The sequence below is a fragment of the Mustela nigripes genome, chromosome 11 (genome assembly GCF_022355385.1).
Source record: "Mustela nigripes isolate SB6536 chromosome 11, MUSNIG.SB6536, whole genome shotgun sequence".
Classification (NCBI taxonomy): domain Eukaryota; kingdom Metazoa; phylum Chordata; class Mammalia; order Carnivora; family Mustelidae; genus Mustela; species Mustela nigripes.
In genome coordinates this window covers 16,790,905-16,810,531 of record NC_081567.1, presented here as the reverse complement: position 1 = coordinate 16,810,531, position 19,627 = coordinate 16,790,905, and the positions used below count along the sequence as shown (strand labels likewise).

General features: G+C 51.8%; 1 protein-coding gene and 3 long non-coding RNA genes across 7 annotated transcripts; 2 read left to right on the top strand and 2 right to left on the bottom strand.

Moving 5' to 3' along the window:
* The first annotated feature begins 3,644 nt into the window (after positions 1 to 3,644).
* Positions 3,645 to 7,707, top strand: LOC132026765 (uncharacterized). Of its 3 annotated transcripts, none has more exons than XR_009406986.1 (3): positions 3,645 to 4,175; positions 5,752 to 5,903; positions 7,007 to 7,707. It is a non-coding gene; the product is annotated as an uncharacterized LOC132026765 (long non-coding RNA). The 3 variants fall into 3 exon arrangements; XR_009406985.1 differs by having other exon boundaries at positions 3,650 to 5,166; XR_009406984.1 differs by lacking the exon at positions 3,645 to 4,175 and having other exon boundaries at positions 5,270 to 5,903.
* Positions 7,575 to 9,030, bottom strand: NUPR1 (nuclear protein 1, transcriptional regulator). The gene is made up of 3 exons (XM_059415007.1): positions 8,741 to 9,030; positions 8,203 to 8,352; positions 7,575 to 7,899 (listed from the first exon to the last, which is right to left on the bottom strand). The coding sequence occupies exons 1-2, from the start codon at positions 8,859 to 8,861 to the stop codon at positions 8,216 to 8,218; spliced, it is 258 nt and encodes an 85-aa protein (XP_059270990.1). The 5' UTR covers positions 8,862 to 9,030; the 3' UTR covers positions 7,575 to 7,899; positions 8,203 to 8,215.
* Positions 9,031 to 9,194: 164 nt separating this feature from the next.
* Positions 9,195 to 11,177, top strand: LOC132026766 (uncharacterized). Of its 2 annotated transcripts, none has more exons than XR_009406988.1 (4): positions 9,195 to 9,356; positions 9,627 to 9,783; positions 10,528 to 10,608; positions 10,710 to 11,177. It is a non-coding gene; the product is annotated as an uncharacterized LOC132026766 (long non-coding RNA). The 2 variants fall into 2 exon arrangements; XR_009406987.1 differs by having other exon boundaries at positions 9,576 to 9,783.
* LOC132026767 (uncharacterized) lies at positions 9,697 to 19,606 on the bottom strand. The gene is made up of 3 exons (XR_009406989.1): positions 18,813 to 19,606; positions 15,924 to 16,052; positions 9,697 to 9,776 (listed from the first exon to the last, which is right to left on the bottom strand). It is a non-coding gene; the product is annotated as an uncharacterized LOC132026767 (long non-coding RNA).
* Between the last annotated feature and the right edge of the window lie 21 nt (positions 19,607 to 19,627).

Sequence of the window (19,627 nt, the reverse complement as noted above, 5' to 3'; positions counted from 1 at the left end):
TTGGCAGGAAGCCTGCTTCTCCCTCTCCCACTCCCCCTGCTTCTGTTCTTTCCCTCTCTCACTGTGTCTCTCTCTGTCAAATAAATAAAATCTTTAGACACAACAACAACAACTCTCCGAACCAGCTCTCCAGAAAGGAGAGAACAGGATCAGGCTGCACAGAGCTGGTGTAAGATGGAAGTTGGAAGGGGGCGGGGGGAGTCGGGGAGAAGCAAAAAGAAGTTGGAAAGGGGATGTGATCCGCCAGTCCAGAGGCCTGAGCCGAGAGGGGGGTGGTTATCTTCTGATTCCTCTGCATTAACTGCTTTTGCAATCAGAAAAGCAAAGAACACCTTGCTTTACAGGGAAAAGGAAGGTTTCCAGTTAACAGAGACCTGCTGTGCTCTGTCGGGCCCGGGGAGCGGTGTCCTCTGTCCTCTGTCTGGGGCTGGCTGCTCACACAGGGACAATGCAGATGGGTGGTTCTCCCTTTTTTGCTTTCTCCCTGCCCTCTTACCCCCACTCCCGCCTTCCTGACGGCCACCGAGTTCTCTAGAACCCTACGAACAGACCAGACGTGGCTGTCTGCACAGCTGGTCCGCTCCCAGCTCAGCCTCTGACCGGCAGTGAACCCGTGACCCAGCCCTTGGCCCTCCCTCAGGGAGCTCCGGCAAATACTCAGTGGGATAATCATCATAATTGCTGAGGCTGAATAGTATTTTCACGCTTTGTTTTATGTGAAGTCAGATCGGTATGTACCATGGAAGTTTCGAGGGTCATGTGATCATCGGCGCTGGTACGCCAAAGCCATCGCCGCCGGGAGCCTGGTCACCCTCCATTCCCGGTTTTCATATTCGAACCCGGGCGCAGTTCCCCCATATTCCCTCTCGCGCTCGTCCCCGTCCCGTTCCTGCTAAATCAGCGACGGCCTCGTGGCTGTCATCGCTACGGTGGAGGGATGTCGGTGCAGGTTCGTTTTTGGTTCGGCAGCAGCAGGAGACTGAAAGGCACCGACGTGGGCAGGATCGTGAGAACAGGGAGGGGGGCGTGGGGCGGACTTCAAAGCACTCCCCAAGCCAAGGAAGGAAGGGGCGACTTGAAAAGGAAACAAGATGAAGTTAGAACGGAGTCCAGGCCGCGTCTGCTCCGGGTCGTGCGGAGAGCCGTCTGAGGAGGGGAGGGGAGGTGCCCCCTTCTGCAGCAGTGAACAGGCCCCAGACGGAGCCCCGCAGCTGGCTGCGACCCGGGGGCTGTGGGAAGTGGCCCAGGACACAGCCAGAGCACGGCTGCGTGGCTGGAGGGTGTAGAAAGGACAGGAGGGGCCGCAGAGGGGACACGCTGGCCGGTGCCGTGTACCGAGGGGGTGTTGAGGCCAGGAGCATTGCGAGCCCCTTCCAGGCTCTGCCCCTGAGCAATCCTGGAGAAAGGAGAGAAAACACTGTGAACGCACCCCATCCAACACCTGCTGTGGGCCGAAAAGGAGCAGGAAATCTCGGCTGACACAATAGATCACATTTCTGGCACGCCGGAGCCCTGGTTTTGTGTCATTGCTTTAATCATGTACATGCTGCTTCCCATGCATTTTGCAATGCTCACTTAATCACAGCAACCCACCCTATGTTGAAGGGTGCTGGCATTCCTACTTCGCATGTGGGGAAACTGAGGCTAGAAAGGTCAGGTAACTGGCCCAAGGTCAATGAGAAAATAAGAGGGCTGAGACTTGAACCCACAGAGTCTGGGTGCAGAGCCCATTCTGTCTGCTACTGTGCTGTTTCCTCACGTTTTTATGTATTTATTTATTTGTTTTGACAGAGAGAGATCACAAGCAGGCAGAGAAGGGGAAGCAGCCTCCCCGCTAAGCAGAGAGCCCAATGTGGGGCCCGATCCTAGGACCCTGAGACCATGACCTGAGCCGAAGGCAGAGGCTTTAACCCACGGAGCCACCCAGGGGCCCCTCTTTCCTCAAGTTCTTGTTCCAGGTCGGGTACCCTGCTAAGTGCTTGAAAAAACTCCATATCCTTGAGTTCTCCAAACCACAGCAGGAACTGGGTGTCTTCTTCATCTCCTGTTCCCAGGTGTGGAGGTTAAGATACAGAGTCAATAATAACTAGTCTCAGGTCACAGCCAAGTTCGCACACAGGATCTGGACCTAGGTCTGGGGGACCATCAGGCCGTTCCGGTTGCTGTCACTGTGTAACCAACCGTCCCCGAGCATAATGCTGTGAAATGACCGTTCTCTTATGCTCTAAGTCTGTAGGTGGACAATTGAAGGGGGCTGGTCTCTGGTCCCCAATATGTCAAGCCTCCTCTGGGAAGACTCAGTAGCTGGAGGTGCCCCTACAGTGGGAGCTAGAGCCCTCTGCAGGCTCCTTTCTCTCGCATACTTGGCTCTCAGCCGGAGCTTCCGCGGGCCGGAAGACCAGCACGATGCTGACCTTGTCACGTCGTCTCTCCACGTGTGTAGTTTTGGACTTTCTCGCAGCGGGATGACTGGACTCCAGTAGAAGTGCCTGACGTCATGATGTGTTAGGATACCACAACGTCGGGACACCTGGGTGCCTCAGTTGGGTAAGCATCTGCTTTCAGCTCAGGTCAGGATCCAGGGGTCCTGGGATGAGCCCCGCATCAGGCTCCTTGCTCAGCAGGGAGCCTGCTTCTCTCTCTCCCTGCCTCTCCCCCTGCTTGCGCTCTCTGACGAATAAATAAATACAATCTTTAAAAAAAAGGCGGGGAGGGGGGCGCCTGGGTGGCTCAGTGGGTTAAAGCCTCTGCCTTCGGCTCAGGTCATGATCCCAGGGTTCTGGGATCGAGCCCCACATCAGACTCTCTGCTCAGCAGGGAGCCTGCTTCCTCCTCTCTCTCTGCCTGCCTCTCTGCCTACTTGTGATCTCTGTCTGTCAAATAAATAAATAAAATCTTTAAAAAAAGGGGGGGTGGATAGCACGACTTCTGCCTGCCTCGATCAGGCCAGGGGCTCCTGAAGGTCCTCCATGTTCCAAAGGAACACAGTCCATGTCCCCCATTTGATGGGAAGGTGGCAAAGCCACGCGGTAAGGAGAGCTCAGGGGTTGGGAGCACTTACCATACCTGTGCTCGGTATATGCAACCCGAGACAAACGGCCCTGCTCATTAGAATCACTCTCCAAACTCCCAACACCCGGCCAGTGCCCAGGCTCTATCTCAGACCTGTGAAATCAGGATCTCTGGGTGAGGAAGCCAGGCGTCCCGTCTCCTCTAACTCATCTGTAACCCAGTGATGACAATGAGGCCTCCTCCCGTGTATGCAAAGCGCGTGGCAGACCGGCTGGCTAGTAAACATCCATGTTTCTCCAAGTGTGACCACCTTCCCCCACCCCCTCCTTCACTCAGCCCACAAGGTCATTGGCAGCGCGCACAGGTGGCCTGAGAAAAGTTATAGATAGGTGTTTCTTTTTATAATCTTCTAGTTATGACAAGTGGTTATGGTTTTCCATTTTCGATGGTTACGCAGTTTCTCTCTCTCTCTCTCTCTTTCTCTTTAAGTAGGCTTCCATGCCCAGCACGGAGCCCAGTGCGGGGCTTGAACTCAGGACCCTGAGATCGACCCCTGAGCTGAGATGAAGAGTGGGAACACTTAACCAACTGAGCACCCACGCGCCCCTAGACTCCCTTTAAAATATGTTTGAGTGGAAAAGGAAAGGAGATTGTTTGAAAGGTCCGAAGTAAACGGTGGTATAGCCGGAAGCACATCGGGCAGAAATCACAAAGGTGTGGCTGAGGTGAGGCCGGGAAAACCCTCCAGCAGACGATCAGTCGAGGTAGCGGGCGCTGTTCCTATTATTAGCGTTACCTCGAAGGAGCGCCAGTTAAAGATCAACCATGGGGTGATTCTGAAATGAAAAAAAAAGACACATCTGAGAGCCGAGTGGGCGGAAGCGGACTAGATGTCTGGGAAGCCAATGAAGAGCCCCATGGAGAGTGTCCTGATTCTCGGCAAGGAGCCGGGAATTCTTCGAACTGTGGGAACCCGATGGGGAAGCATCCACAAGCTCCCGAGGGGAAGTGGAGGTCAGTCGTCCCTCTGTTCTCAGGAGGAAGCCTAGAAACCAGGGAGATGGACATTCCACGCAATGAAGGGATCGAAAGAAAGGGCTAGAAGAGCCGGAGGAGCAGAAGAGAGCAGCGGGCTCCTGTCCCGCTCCGTCCCCCGTCTTCCTGTGAGTTTCAGCCACTCTATGCCACCGCCCACCTCCCCCCATTCCTGCCCCACCGGGCCCTTCTGCAAAGGGTGGAGAATGCGGCTGTAACTCCCATGAGCCTTTCAGATCTGAACATTCAGTGCTTCTAAGAATTACCTGGTTCCGGAACAGCCTCTTCAAGGCCCTGGAGGCAGAGACTGTGCCGTGGAAGGCGAGGCCAGGGAAGGCCAATCAGAGGCCGAGAGTGAGAGCCGCACGCGGGGCCTTCTGGCAAAGTGTGGAAGGACCAGGAGCAGCGGGTTCAGCGAGAGACTCAGCCTTTGTTTTCTCCTTTCAAGTATCTGTTGAGGCTCAGAGGAGTAATTAACCAGAGGGTAACATCTAGGATCCCACAACCATACATGGTTATTCTCAGGTATAAAGTAAAAAGGGAGAGACCCAGGCTTCAGGCTTCAAAAATTAGACAGATCTAAGTTCAAAATTCCACTGCAGGCTGTGGCTGTGTGACTTTGGGCCAGTTACTTCACTTCTCTGAACCTCCGTTTTCTGGTCTCTAAAATAGGGTCAGTAAGAGTCTGCCTCTGTGTTATTGGAAGGATTAAATGGGACAATGCCTATAAAGCACTGGATACAGAGTCGTAGCCCAATACTTGGGAGCTGTGCCCGTGATCTTCTGAAGTTGACACAAGAGATCTGTGCTGAGCTGAGAGCCCACTGCCCGGAGCTGCTCCTCCCATCTGTCTGCTGAGTTCAAGAGCAGACACAGGCCCTAAGGCCTGGTTCCAACCATACAGGGTCCCATTTGTCTCTCTTTGCTGTCCATGCCTTCAACAAGGCCCTGGCCACATAAAAGGCATCTGATAACCATTAACTAAACGAATAAATAATCTGCCGTGGAAAGAGAGGCTCAAGGGGACGTCTGAAGCAGCTTTAGTCCAAATGCTCATAAGAGCCTGGGCACGGGTTTGCGGTGTGTGATATTCCAGGGCAAGTGTCTCGCTGGGAGGAGGTGAGGGGGCAGGTGGAGGCCGAGGGCTGGTGCTGGAAGACTTGGAAGCGCTGAGCCTTGCAGGGTGGGTGGGATGGAGGGCGTGTCCGACAGAAAGGTCCAGAAGGGCAGAAGCTTGTTCAGGGTCAGGTGGGAGAGTCAGATTTCAGTTCACATTTTTTTTTTTTTAAGATTTTATTTATTTATTTGACAGACAGAGATCACAAGTAGGCAGAGAGGCAGGCAGAGAGAGAGGGAGAAGCAGGCTCCCTGCCGAGCAGAGACCCCGATGCGGGGCTCCATCCCAGGACCCTGAGATCATGACCTGAGCCAAAGGCAGAGGCTTTAACCCACTGAGCCACCCAGGCACCCCCAGTCCACACGTTTTTAAAAAGATTTTACTTATTCATGAGAGAGAGAGCGAGCGAGCGAGCAAGAGAGTCCCCAAGCTGGGGAAGGGGAGGGGCAGAGGGAAAAGGAGAAACAGACTCCCTGCTGAGCAGGCTCCGGGTGCGGGTGCGGGGGCTCAGTCCCAGGGCCTTGGGATCCTGACCTGAGCCAAAGTCAGACACTCAACTGAATGAGCACCCGCCCCCCCTTAACAAGGTGTGCTGAGAAGGAATCAGGCAATTCAAGGCAGCGAGTTCCCTGTCCGCAGAGGTATTCAAGCAAACAGAGGCAACCCAGGAATGGAGAGCAGTAGGATTGGACGACATGTCCTCTAATATTCTACCCAGCCGGAGATTCTGCGACTGTTGGTAGGTCTTACTCGGGGGGGGGGTGGGGGCAGACTGAGATTGCCAGAGGTTCGAGCTGGTCTTGACAGGCTGTGCACCTGCTCCCTCTCCAACAGCAGCCTCATTCCTTTGCTTGTATTCTTAAGTCCCTAAGAACGAGTGGCTCCAAGTTTTGCAGCCTGGGGCTTACGAGGAAGGGCAGGAGAAAAGGAAAAATGCTTTGCCGGGGGCCTAGGGGCTTTCTCCCTCCTCCTGTTGAGTCTGCCTGTGGAAAATGTTTCTTGCTAGTTTTTTCCAGTAGTCCCCAGCTTTAGCCAACATGTGACGAAGCACCTAAATACCATGTTTCCCAGCCTAGTTAGGCGTGGCCATGTAATTAAACTCTGACGGGATGTAATGGATTCTACTTGGGTCATGGCCTTAATGATGAATCCGTGTGGCTTCCGCTGGTCTCTTCCCCCCTCCCTTTGCACGGGTTGAGATACACATGGCAGGTGCTGAAGCAGCTAGTTTGGACCCAAAAGTGGAAGCCACGTTGTTGTTGTTGTTTTTAAAGACATATTTGTGTATTTGAGAGAGGCCGGGGGAGAGGGAGAAAGAATCTCAAGCAGACGCCTTGCTGAGCGATATAGCCTGACACAGGGCTCGATCTCACGACCCTGAGATCACAACCTGAGCTGAAGCCAAGAGTCCGTTGATCAATGGACTGAGCCACCCAAGTGCCTGGAGAGCCATGTTTTGGGGGTGGCAGAACGATGAGCTAAATGTAGCTGGAACCCTGGACGGTGAAGTTGTCATTTTAGCCCAAGAGGACTGACCCTTGGAGCTGTTACGCAACAGAGAGAGAACTTTCTATCCCATTTTGAGTCTCCATTACCGCAGCCCAAACACGAAGCTCAGTCAACAGATCCTCTTACTCGCCCCATGTTCTTCTCAAACTGATTGCGCCTAGGAGGCAAGGTTCTTCCTCCCCCAGCTGACCTCCCAGAGCCCTGCCCTGACAGCCCCCTCGGCAGAGGGACTCGCCCCATCGATGAGGACCCTGAGAATCCTAGCACCTGAGCCCTCAGTAATCTGGGGCAAATCCCGTAATGTTTTAAATCTTTGTTTTCTCCATTTTGCAGGTGGCACCAACGGATATCACTCATTTCAAAGGGTGGTTTTTCTATCGTTTTAATTGTATTTTATTTGTAAGTCGGCTCCACGCGGGGTGTGGCCCCAGTGCGGGACTTGAACTCACCACTCTGAGAGGGAGACCTGAGCCGAGATCAAGAGCTGGAAGCTTAACTGACTGAGCCACCGGGCGCGCTCTACCGCCCCCCCCTACCCCGCAAAAGGTGATTTTTCATGAAAATGACACGCAGGATCAGTAAGTCTGATTCTTCTAGACATGGAGAGGAGCTGGGGGGGAGGCTTGTTTCCCAGGCAACATCACAAAGAAACCGGAGGTTTTTTTTGCATTTCGTAAGAAACCATGGAGACACATTGGCCAGAACATTGGGCACCAAAATAAAACAAAAGGAAACACACTGGCCTCTACCCGTCCGGGCGAACCGAACCGCGGACACACTCTCCCGGGTGCACGAACAAATACAGACACTGACAAAACCGGTTCTCATGGGTTCATGCAAATGCAGCCCGGCTGCAGGCGGACGCGACACTGGGCCGAGGGGACAGACGCTGCCCACAAGCTGCGGCTGAACTTTCTTTATTGTCCTTCCCACCCTTAGGGACTCCAGTTTCTTCACGGTCTTTCTTTTTTAGGGGCTTTTTTTTTTTTTTTTTTTTGGCGACTGCCCCTCCATTCTCTGCCTCTTGCTCCCTATCTTGTCCTTTTGCTGGGACTGGAGGCACTTCCTTGGTGGCTCCTCGGAGCCTCAGTCAGGTAGGGTAAGTCCGGGGGGGGGGGGGGTGGGGCAAGCAGGCCTGGGCCCCACCCCAGATGCCGATTCTCCGATGCTCCGATGCTCCGATGCTCCCTTGGTCCTGTCTCCATCGCTGTGTGCTCTGGCCTCACCTAGGGCAGGGGAAGAGAGCGACCGTTCTCATCCTGGGCTCCCCACCCTGCCTCTCCTGGTCACTTGCTCTGTGTCTCCAGAGAAGGACCCTCCCCTCCCCGGGGCTCTGTTTCTCTCCCCGTTAGCCAAATTTCCCTCCAGTTGGAAAGATTCTGCGTTTCCCCCTTTGCTCTGGTCCCTAGGACACTCGGAGTTGAATGTGTCTTGTTTTATTGTGAGTTGAGACCAGAGTCCCCGCGACCGCACACATTCAGAAATGCCCTTCCCGGGCGGAGGGCCCTCTGGGTCCCCTGACTCCTTACTTCCAGCTCTGTCTCAGGACCGTGCCCCTCGTCTTTTCCTCTCCGTATTCTGGAGCTTGGTCACCAGCTTCCTCTCGTGGCCTCCAGGGCTGGGGCGGTTGGTGTTGGCGGCAGCTTCTCTCTTGGTGCGACCTTTCCGGGCTCCCGCTCCTGGGAACCGGGCAAGAGGTTGGGGTGAGGTGGACGGTGGGCGGAGGCCTGGTACATCCAAGGAGAGGCAGAGGGGTGCCGGGAGTGCAGGGTAGAAGGGGGGGGACTGGGGAGCGGTGGCCACATAGCTTTGGGGCAGTCGGGATCCCCGGTGCCCCCAACGTGGAGTGAGGGGCCCCCGATGGTCTCTTGTTGCTCCCATATTCTAGGGGTGCGTGAGGTCCCAGGGCTGAACAGGACAGCCCTCAGTGGAAGAGGGGTTGGAAAGGAATGACTGGAGGGGTCAAGGGAACAGGGCAGAGACTGGGTTAGAGGTGGGGAGAAGGCCAAGAAGGAATCCTAGCTGGGGGCGTGGAGGGAGCAGGAAGGTGACGGGGCCAGACCTTACCCAGGTAGGAGGGAGCTAGGCCGTAGAGCTCGTCCTCATCCAGGCGGGTGTCTCCGTCCTCGTCCTCGGGGCCTCCGGGCTGTTGGGCCGGGCTGGCTGCTCTGGGGAAACTGGCCTTCATCCTGGACTGTCTCCCGCGTTGTGTCTCTCTGTCTGTCGTCTTCGAAAGTTCTGTTTGTGTCTGGTTTCTCCACACCTCCCTGGTCACCAGCCCGACTTATAAGGCCACGTGTCCTCTTCAGGCTCTGTCTGATGCAATCTGGCCCTTTCCCAGAACCTGACCCAGTCAACAGCAGTCACGAGGGGGAAAGAGTCGCTCGGTCGGTCGGTCGTGTGAGTCCCAGCTGCTTTGCCTCATCTCCTCCCTCCGACTGGGGCTCGCCCAACTGGGTATTTTTCCACAGAGGAGATCCCCGCCCCTGAGGGAGGAGGAGGAAAGAGGCAGAGTGTGAGCATAAACAGTCCTTGGGAGCATGGCCAGTGGGGATCCCAGGGCCTCACCTGGCCGACCCCGTCCGCTCAGTCCCCTGCCCCTGCCACACAGCTGACCCCCACCCAGTTCTGGCTCAGACACCCAGGGGGCAGATGGTGGAGAGAAGAACACACCCCAAACTAGGTCAGTGGTTCTCACCCCTAACGCACCCAACACCCCTTTTCGATAGGAAACTTCTGGAAAGCCCCCTTAATATCCCGAGCTGCCGGGGGGGGGGGGGGGGTGCCTAGGGAGTTTCCCTCACCCGAGAGGGAGCCTAGCAGAATCCGTTAAGAGTACGGATTCTGGAGCCAGCGGCCCTGGGCTCAATCCTTTGATCTGCTACGTCCTGGGTGACCCCAGACACGCCACCTCCCCTCTCTGTGCTCTGGTTTTCTCGACTGTAAAATCGAGGACGATGATAGCTGCGTTGACCTCCCCGAGTTGGCGAGAGCATCGAGCCAGAGTCCGCAGGGAAGGACCCTTGCCAAGGTGCCTGGTACCACGTCCACGGCAACGCAGGCGTTATCCGCAGACTTTCCAAACAGCTCAGTCCTGCCGTCCCTAGAAGGTAAAGGTAAAAGGAAATCAATTTTTAAAAAAATTTTTCTTTTAAGATTTATTTATTCATTTGAGGGAGCATGAAAAGCAGACTCCCCACTGAGCAGGGAGCCCGGTGTGGTAGTGGTGGAGGAGACTCGATCCCGGGACCCCAAGATCATGAGCTGAGCCGAAGGCAGGCACATGACCAACTGAGCCACCCAGGCGCCCCAGGACGTCGATTTATCATGAAATAATGTCTTTCACAAGATGGATATACTGGGGTAGAAGACATTATGAAGTCCACAGGTGTTTGGACCTATTTCTTATGAATTAAGGAAAGGGATTCGGAGAAGAAACACACGAAACTGGTATTTTCCATCGTCGCCTGGAGGGATCTGCCGAGCTGACCCAGAGAGGCCAGTCCCTGCCCACTCGTGTCCTCACTGAGGTGTACGGCTCAGCGCCCACGGTCTCGGGCAGGAAAGGAGACAGATACAACCTTCCACCTTTTTTACTTTTTTCAACCTCAGTGGTCTCCAGTACACGAGGACAGGCTGGGGCACGGCCAAGGGGGTGCTTTTTCTCTGCTCCTGTCCCCACTTCTCTGTGAGTCCATGCAAACACTGTTTCCTCTCAGTGTTACCTGATTTCACCTCCCCCACCCCAAACCCTGTAATAACCCAGTCCCGTCCTTTACTTCGCCAGAAGAGACACTTCTGCTTGCGTTTCTCCCTGACCTGAGCCAGAATTAAATTTAGTTTTTGTTTTTCAGGTTTGGCTGATTTGTGAATTCTTGAATATCCAGGAAATGAAAGTGAGGTCACTTGAATAAAACACAGTTTGGGATAATTACGTAAGGGCCCTGGGGAAGGCCGCCCCCAAATGTGCCACTTTTGCATGTTGGTTATTTTATTTTATTTTATTTTTTAAAGATTTTATTTATTTATTTGACAGACAGAGATCACAAGCAGGCAGAGAGAGGAGGAAGCAGGCTCCCCATGAAGCAGAGAGCCCGATGCGGGACTCATCCCAGGACCCTGGGATCATGACCTGAGCCGAAGGCAGAGGCTTTAACCTACTGAGCCACCCAGGCGCCCGCATGTTGGTTATTTTAAATAAAAGTTACGGAAGAGATAGCCCGTGTGAGGAGAGCTCTCAGACCCTCCTCTGAACCCCGGAAAGCAGGACATAAATCTCCCAGGTAAAAGGTCCACTCCCTGGACCAGGAGTTAAAGAGACATCCTTTCTTTCTTTCTTTCTTTTTCTTTTTTAACTAATTTACAAAGTTTTCTATGTCGTTTCAATCTCTCCCAGTTTTATAGTCTCTTTGTCTAAAAAGATAAAAACTACCTGCCTCAGTCATTTCCTGAGGTCTTAATTTCATGACACACATAATAAAACTTTGCTTTTCTGGGTTGTTAATTTGTCTCATGTTAATTTAATTCTTTTTTTTTTTTTTTTTTTTTAAGATTTCACTCATTTACCCGACAGGCAGAGATCACAAGGAGGTGGCGGGGGTGGGGGTAGCAAGTTCCCCGCCGAGCAGAGAGCCCGATGTGGGGCTCGATCCCAGGACCCTGGGATCATGACCTGAGCTAAAGGCAGAGGCTTTAACCCACTGAGCCATCCAGGTGCCCCTCAATTTAATTCTTGGTCCTGCTGGAAGATACTGAAGGCTAGGAGGAGAAGTTTTCCTCCCCACTAATAATAACACAGTCCACAGCAAGAGAAAGAGCAAAGTAATCTTAAGCAAAGATAACACACCCAGACAAATTAAGGTGGAAACCACAAGGAGATATGGGTTTGTTTGTTTTTTTAAGATTTTATTTATTTATTTGAGAGAGAGTACGAGCCCTGGGGAGGGGCAGAGGGAGAGGGAGAAGCAGGCTCCCCGCTGAGCAGGGAGCCCGACATGGGGCTTGATCCCAGGACCCCAGGACCATGACCTGAACCAAAGGCAGACACTTCACTGACTGAGCCCCCCAGGCACCCAAGATATGGGGTTCTTGCAAGGTGGTGGGCTGGGATGCCTGCGTGGCTCAGTGGGTTAAGTCTCTGCCTTTGGCTCGGGTCATGATCTCAGGGTCCTGGGATGGAGCCCCACATCCGGCTCTCTGCTCAGTGGGGAGCCTGCTTCCTCCTCTCTCTCTCTCTGCCTGCCTCTCTGCCTACTTGTCTCTGTCAAATAAATAAATAAAATCTTTAAAAAAAAAAAAAAAAAAGGTGGTGGGCTTCACCACTACCTGGGATGGGGTAGGTTCTAGGCTCAGGTCATTGGAGATCAGTGTTTTGGCTTCTTGACTGTGTAGCGAGACACTCAAATGCCTGCAGGATGTGGTACAATTCTGCATGTGACTGTCCTGCTCAGCCTGCCTGCCTGTCACTGTGACTACCAAGAACACCCCCACAAATTCCCCAGTACTAGCCGCGAGATCTTGGGCTCACTTCTGACTTTCCGTCTGCTCATCGGGAAAGGGAGATGGAGAGAGCACTGCTGGAGGGGGTGGGGAGGGCTTGGTCCCGAGCCAGCATGGTGTGCACGGCTTTTTCCAGCGATCTTCAAAGAAGGGAAACTGAAGCTCAGAGAGTCTTGCTCAAGGTCACAAGGCTGGTGAGTGGTGAAGGATTCTCCCCACCACGTCTCCCTGACCCCAGTTCCAGCCTGGTTCTAAGTCAGCACAGCCGGCCGGACACTGGCAAAGGTTTGGCAACTGTGTGTGTGTCAAGCGCTTGTCAGGAATTCCTTCTTCCTGCCCTCCCTCCCCATACTTTGGACCAGGCTGGGTGCTAAGAATGCCCCATTTTTACCCCATTATCCTAATTTTTAAAAAAAGATTTTATTTATCTATTTGACAGAGAGAGTAAGCACAAGCAGGGGGAACAGCAGAGGCAGAGGGAGAAGCAGACTCTCTGCTGAGCAAGGAGCCCCATGTGGGGCTTGATCCCAGGACCCCGAGATCAAGAGTTGAGCTAAAGGCAGACGCTTAATGACTGAGCCCCCATGCACCCGCAAATTACCCTCATTTTATCACACTTTCTCCATATTGTACAGTCAGCACTAATTTTTTGTTTACTTCTCCATGAGTTGGACCCCCAAGAAGGCAGTCCTGGGGGTGCCTGGGTGGCTCCATGGATTAAGCCTCTGCCTTCAGCTCAGGTCATGATCTCAGGGTCCTGGGATCGAGCCCCACATTGGGCTCTCTGCTTGGCGGGGAGCCTGCTTCCCCCTCTCTCTCTCTCTACCTGCCTCTCTGCCTGCTTGTGATCTCTCTCTGTCAAATAAATAAATAAAATCTTAAAAAAAAAAAAAAAGAATGCAGTCCTGGTTTGGTTTAGTTCGTGGTTAAAGGATGAGGCTGTGCATCCACACAGCCTGGGTCAAAGCCGGGTCCTTGCCCTCAGACGAGTGGTTTAGCCTCTCCGTGCCTCAGTGTCCTCATTTATATGATGAGATTGACAATAATACCTACCTGGCGGGGTTGTTGTGAGGATGAAAAGGGCCAGTTCTTGTGAAGGCGCCGCCCAGTGCCTGGAACAGAGGGCGTGGCCAATAAACTACCCTTATCACCACTCACAAGGGCAGGAAATCTTGTCTATCTTACTGCAACCCTCCAGGCCTGGCCCACAGTCAGGCCTCAATCAATGATCAGTTGAATTCATGAAGCTATTTTAAGATTGGTGGGTTTTAAAGCTTCCAGGTCCTCTGCTCTGGGGGAACTGAGAGGCCCAACCCTAGTGCCACGAAGACGGTGAAGACACGAGGGCCATCCTCCCCGGAGCCAGCAGAGAACATCTCCCTGTCCTTGATCTTGCACTTGATGGAAGAAGAAAGTCTCGATCCTGGGCAGGGCAGGGCAGGGCAGGGCAGGGCAGAGGGAGGGTGGCCAAGAGAGAGGAGACTTTGGGGAACACGTGGTACGGACCTCCAGGGCCCAGAAGGTGAGTCAGTGGGAAAAGGTGCGGATGCGTCATCAGCCACAAGGAAGTTTGTTTTCTTTCTGCATTGAAAGATTGTACCTTCATGATGCTCCAAGAAATCTCTTGCCCAACAGGCATGCCTATTACAAGCCAGCGTGATCAGCCCGAACTAAACCCAGGGGGCTGGGGAGCTCTCAGAAGGCTACCCAACCCAGTGGGGAGTGGGGGAGGGTGGGGAGGGTGCAGGGGTGGGGAGAGAATCAGGGCAGGCTTCCTAGAGGCAGTGACGCCTGAACAAGAGGGCCTGGGAAAGAAAGCAAGATAAACCCACCTGCCCAAGCTAAACCCCCCAAGTCAGGACAGCCTGGACAGCCTGGGGGATGTGCAGAAATCTTTGGCTCAAAGGATCTGGAGATTCCCAGGTTCGAAGGCAGAGTATGTCATCGTGCTGGCTTGGGGGCATCACTGTGTACCAAGGAGACCCAAGAAGCCTAAATGCAGTGAAATAATACGGCTTTATTGACTCTAGAGTGGCAGTCCAGAGAAGCCCCGAACCCAGAAACTGATGTGCAGTTATCCCTGGCTATGTGATAGAATCACCTTGAATATAAAGAGATGCAATCTTTTTTTTTTAAGATTTTTTGTTTATTCCTTGGAGAGAAAGCCCACAAGAGAGAAGAGAGAGCTCACACAAAGGAAGGGAGAGGCAGAGAAAGAGAGAGAAGCAGGCTCCCGGCTAAGCAAGGAGCCTGAGGTGGGGCTCCATCCCAGGACCCTGAGATCAGGACCTGAACAGAGGGCAGACGCTTAATTGACTGAGCCCCCAAGGAGACCCTGGATGCAGCCTTTTGATGGGCAGTTTGGTGATACTAGTAACTTTTTTTTTAAACGAAAAGCTTTTAAAAAAAAGTTTTATATATTTGTCACAGAAAGAGAGAACATAAGCAGGCAGAGTGGCAGGCAGAGGTAGAGAGAGAAGTGGACTCCCCGCTGAGCAAGGAGCCCAATGTGGGACTCGGTCCCATGAGTCTGGGATCATGCCCTGAGCTGAAGGCAGCGACTAAACCAACTGTGCCACCCAGGCATCCCCACACTAGTAATGTTAAACACTCCTCCCCACCCCCTATATCACCCTGATTGTAATAGTGAAAAACTGGAAACAACCTAAGCGTCCACCAAGAAGTAATCAGATGATCAGGATCCTTCCGTGAAATACTCCGTGGCCCTTAACCAGAATAAGCTGTGTCTCCAGCTGTGAGGAGAAAGTCATCCGTAATACATGGGTGAATGAAAAAATCACGTTGCAAAACATTATGTACAATCCTAATTAGTCTTTCTCCTTTTACTATTTTTTTTTTTTTAAGACGCCATCTATTTGTTTGCGAGAGACGGACAGAGACAGCGGCAGACAGCATGAACAGGGTGGACGGGGAGAAAGAGCTTCCCAGGCATCCCAATTATTCCTTTTAAAACAGTTTTATTGATTTAAGTAATCTCTACCCCCAGTGGGGGCTCAAACTCACGACGCCAAGATCAAGACTCGTGCTCTTCTGACTGAGCCAGCCAGACACCCCCAGTTTGGTGTTATTTTTAAAATACTCTCTGTCTCTCTAGTTCTACTGCCAAGTACGTGATGTTTCAGCACACAGATCATCTGGCGTAGAAAAAAGGAAGCGTACGTGGCTCCCGCTTACCCAAGCGTAGACAATAAGATTTTTCCAAACCCTGTAACTTACATCATGTCTTTAGAGGCGTAGTATAGACTTCTTCTTCTTCTTTTTAAGATTTGAGAGACAGAGAGCATGAGCAGGATGGGGGTGAGCAGATGGAGAGGGAGAGGCAGCCTCCCTGCGGAGCCCAATGCAGGACTCCATCCCAGGACCCTGAGACTGTAGCCTGAGCCCAAGGCAGGCACTTCACCAACTGAGCCACCCAGTCTCCCAGGCACAGTATAGACTTTGAGTTAAGCTAAAACTTTTATATCAACTGGGTCACGTCACAGAGCTCAGGAGCGGGGGACGTCAGGACACCGGGGCACGCAGCAACACAGCTACACTCGGGAAGAACAGAACCACACGGATTTCAGAAAATCTCAAGCAGCCATATAAGCCGTGTGTTCAGCTCATGTCACCATATACTCTCCAATCACTTTCACTTTGGAAACATAGCTTGAGTCGTCAAAAATGCGGACATACAAAAAAAGGACATACATCACAACAGTGTTCACTTTTGTAAAATGATGATATTTACCTCCAGTGAGGAGTCCTGTCTCTTCAAGTCCCAAATCCATTTCTCGCTGGGGTCATGGTGTCCGATGTCTGATGCTGTCACTTCTGTGTTCACAGGCTCACCTTCTCTGCTGGGCAGTTTGGCATGTTCCTGGTACAATAAATACACAGAGGTCCTTAATGTCCGGTTGTCTGTTCAGATAACCAGGTGGACGGGGCACCTGGGTGGCTCAGTGGATGAAGTGTCTGCCTTCGGCTCGGGTCATGATCGCGGGGTCCTGGGATCGAGCCCCAGGAGGGAGAAGCCCACACTCAGTAGGGAGCCTGCTCCTCCCTCTCCCTCTGCCTCTCCCCTGCCTGTGTTCTCTCTCTCGGTCTCTCAAATAAATAAAAATCTTTAAAAAAAGAAACAAATAAAAGTGGACAATATCACCTTAAAATTTCTGGTGAGGGCTTCTTGCGTAGGTTCACAATCCTTGACTGTATAAATTCCAACCCAGGTTTTATGCGATCTAGCTGACTTTCTACCCAACCACTCCTGGATGGTGGGGTGCTTCTGGGGCCCCTTACAGAAGAAGTACTGGTCTTCGAAGGGGGCATCCTGCCTGAGGAATGTTCAGAGAATCCTGGGGGTCCGTCAAAGCAATCTCTGAGCCTGTTCCATCTGATACAGCATCCATACTGACAGACGAAAGTCTGTTCAAATAATATATTAAAATTATAAAGACCATCATCTTGGAGCTGCTGTCAGCCATGGAACCTCACGCTAACCTTATTTTTGTAAGCAAAATCATTGTGGTTATTGTAAAAGAACAAAAACAAAACCGAGAGGAGAGGAGATCGGGGGATGGAACACGGACACAGTGGTCATACCCTAATAATGGAAGATAATGGAAGATTTATACTTTCTCCATGACAGATTCTAGATTGCTGCAATGTGTGGCTTCCTACAGGGTATACCTATTTTAGAAGTGACGGGGGATTAAAGCCATTTTTAAGAGCGAACGTATTGTAGCCCCTTCCTCCCCCGGGTTCCATGCACACAACGCCACCTTCTGGTCGCGCTGTGCCTTCTTTTGTACGTGTTGGGGACACGAAGCAGTGTGAACAGTTGGCCCCACCTGCCTCCCGTGGGAGGTCAGATCCAACTGCACAGCACGGCACCAAACCAAGTGAGAGTTCAGTTGGTCCAGGCACTGCAAACCCATGAACACCGACGCCGAGCTTCTGCCCTGAAGGAGGAGAGGCTATTGATTGGTGTGGTGTCACCGAGGGAGTTAACCCTCCCAAGTCCCAAACTCCCTGATGGCTTACAAGTGAGGGTTTTTAGGGGCAAAATTTGGGGCTAGGCTTGGGGGGTGGGAGCTTCTGAGAAGGTTTTGATTGGAGACCCATGAAGTCGTGTTAACGGATGTGACTTAGCTGCTTCTCGTGTCGCTCTGTCTGGTCCCAGGAAGGTCTACACGTGGGTAAGCTCATTTGGTTGAATTCTTTCATGTTCCTTTGAAGGGTAAGCAAGCGTTCCTATCTCTCGGGCCCGGAGCTCTATGTTTCCTGTGGCGTCCAGCCGTCCCCGGGGGTGACATGACCTCCAGGTAGGTCTGTCATCAGAACTAACCAGTGAGACTAAAGGGCAGACCAGAGGGCCCAGTCTTTTTTTTTTTTTTTTTTTTTTTTTTGCCACTGTGGCTTTCTTACAGAAAGGGACTCTGCTTTCTGAGCAAAGAGAGGGTTCTGGTCCGCACCACAGTTTTAAATCTCCCCATATAACTTAGTGGGTTCTGGTTTACACATCAGTCTCTTGTGAGTCACATCAGTGCGAGTCTACCCTGAGAGGTTGCTAGCAAAATGGGATTTCTGGGGAAAAAAAGAAGAACACTCTGGACAAATGGATGAAGGCAGACAATTTAAGGGGCGATTGGTCTCACCGGATATACTGCCCAGAAAAGCCCTCACATTGGCCACAAGAGGGCAGGCTAGAGACTGTTCCCGGTGACGCTGTGGTGGCCCGTAGTTGGGAGGCAATTTAGACATCCCTCACGCGACAGTGTGAGTGTCCATTATGAAATACTGCACAGTTGTTCTACGTAACAGGCACACGCAGCCCCAAGTACAAGTCTTAAAAGCATCGTGCTGCGTGGGAAAAATGAGAAACTCAATGAGGTTTCTAGCACAATCCCATTTAGGTAAATTAAAAATCCATGCATACAAGCCGACACGCGTGTTTGACAAAGACACTCTCACACACACGGGGGAAGGAAGGAGAAGTAAAGCAATCAGGGCCATAAACAGAATAAACAAGCAAGAGGGTATCCAGAGCCCAGTGATTACAGTCTGTCAGGAAGCAAGCAAAGAGTAGCCCAACCTCTACATATGGGAATAAACTGTTAAAAGGTCTTACAGTTGTTTAGGCAAGTGTGGCTTAGACCAGGGCACATGTGGTGGAGATGAAAAGTGGATGGAGCATGTGATACGAATGAAACACATAAACCATATTTAACATATACAGTCTGTGGCCAACAAATGAGAACTGTTCCTATTTATTATGGAACCAATCAACATGGGATTTCTTGGTCAGCACTAGGAGATTTAGTGATCCATTCCCCTTAGGAGGGTGACCTTGCCTGAAACAATGTATTCTTGGCTAATAACACCCTTTTTCTCCCCCGTTCCCTCTGTGTCTTCAAAAACTTTTCCTTGGGGCGCCTGGGTGGCTCAGTGGTTTGGGCTGCTGCCTTCGGCTCGGGTCAAGATCTCAGGGTCCTGGGATCGAGCCCCGCATCGGGCTCCCTGCTCCGCAGGAAGCCTGCTTCCCTCTCTCTCTCTCTCTCTGCCTGCCTCTCTGCCTACTTGTGATCTCTGTCTGTCAAATAAATAAATAAAATCTTTAAAAAAGAAAAAAAAAACAAACCTTTCCTTTTCTTCAGCTGGATGGAATTCCTACTTGTCAGATGGGATGCTGCCTGATTCCTGAATCATTCCACAAAACCAATTTCCCCTCTTAAGTTACTCAGTCGAATTGCGGTTGTTTAACAGTAGAAACATCAGAGATTACAGATAAATTCTGTGACTAAGGTCGACAGTTGACATCAGGAGAGACAGCTTCTGAGACCTCTACAAACGCGAAATTTGCGAAATCCTCGCCAGCACAAGCTTCTTAAAAATGCAGGATGTAGAGCTGAGGCTGGGTCGGTGGTCAGGCCATTCGGGGAGACGGAGACTTCAAAAAGAAACAAGCTTGATGGCAAAAAGTATGTGGAGTTAATTTGGGGCTGAAATAGTTCGTGCAGAAGCCCGAGATTCTTCTAAGTGCGTAGACAAATATCGAGGCCCCATGAAGTGCCCTCATCGGTACTAGGATGTACTGAGTACTAGGATTGCAAAGGTGAACAAAACAGAGGATCCTAGACTTACTGAGCCGGCCGGTGTAAACAGAAACGAAATAGACGTTAATTTCAAACTTTGGTAGGGGTGATGTAGGAAGCCACGAGATACCAGGATGTAAAGTGGTGCAGTTTAATATTATTCACGTCCTTATCACGTTCCTGGGAAATCTCCCCGAAAAGTGCAATTTCTGAGTCTACGGGATCTGCTTGTTTTAATTTGTTTAAAAAATTTCTTCAAATAGACTTTATCATTCGGAGCAGTTTGAGGTTTAAAAAAAGTTTTTTTTTTTTTTTTTTAATGATCTTACAGAGGTTTGGGGGAACGAGAGAGGATGCTGAC

What these genes read in the sequence shown, in the direction of transcription:
- NUPR1 (XM_059415007.1), bottom strand. Translation starts at nt 8,861, where the DNA reads ATGAAGGCCAGTTTCCCCAGAGCAGCCAGCCCGGCCCAACAGCCCGGA. An exon ending in CCTAGCTCCCTCCTACCTGG is followed by an intron (nt 8,353 to 8,740) that starts GTAAGGTCTGGC and finishes CCCGGTTCCCAG; the next exon opens with GAGCGGGAGCCCGGAAAGGT.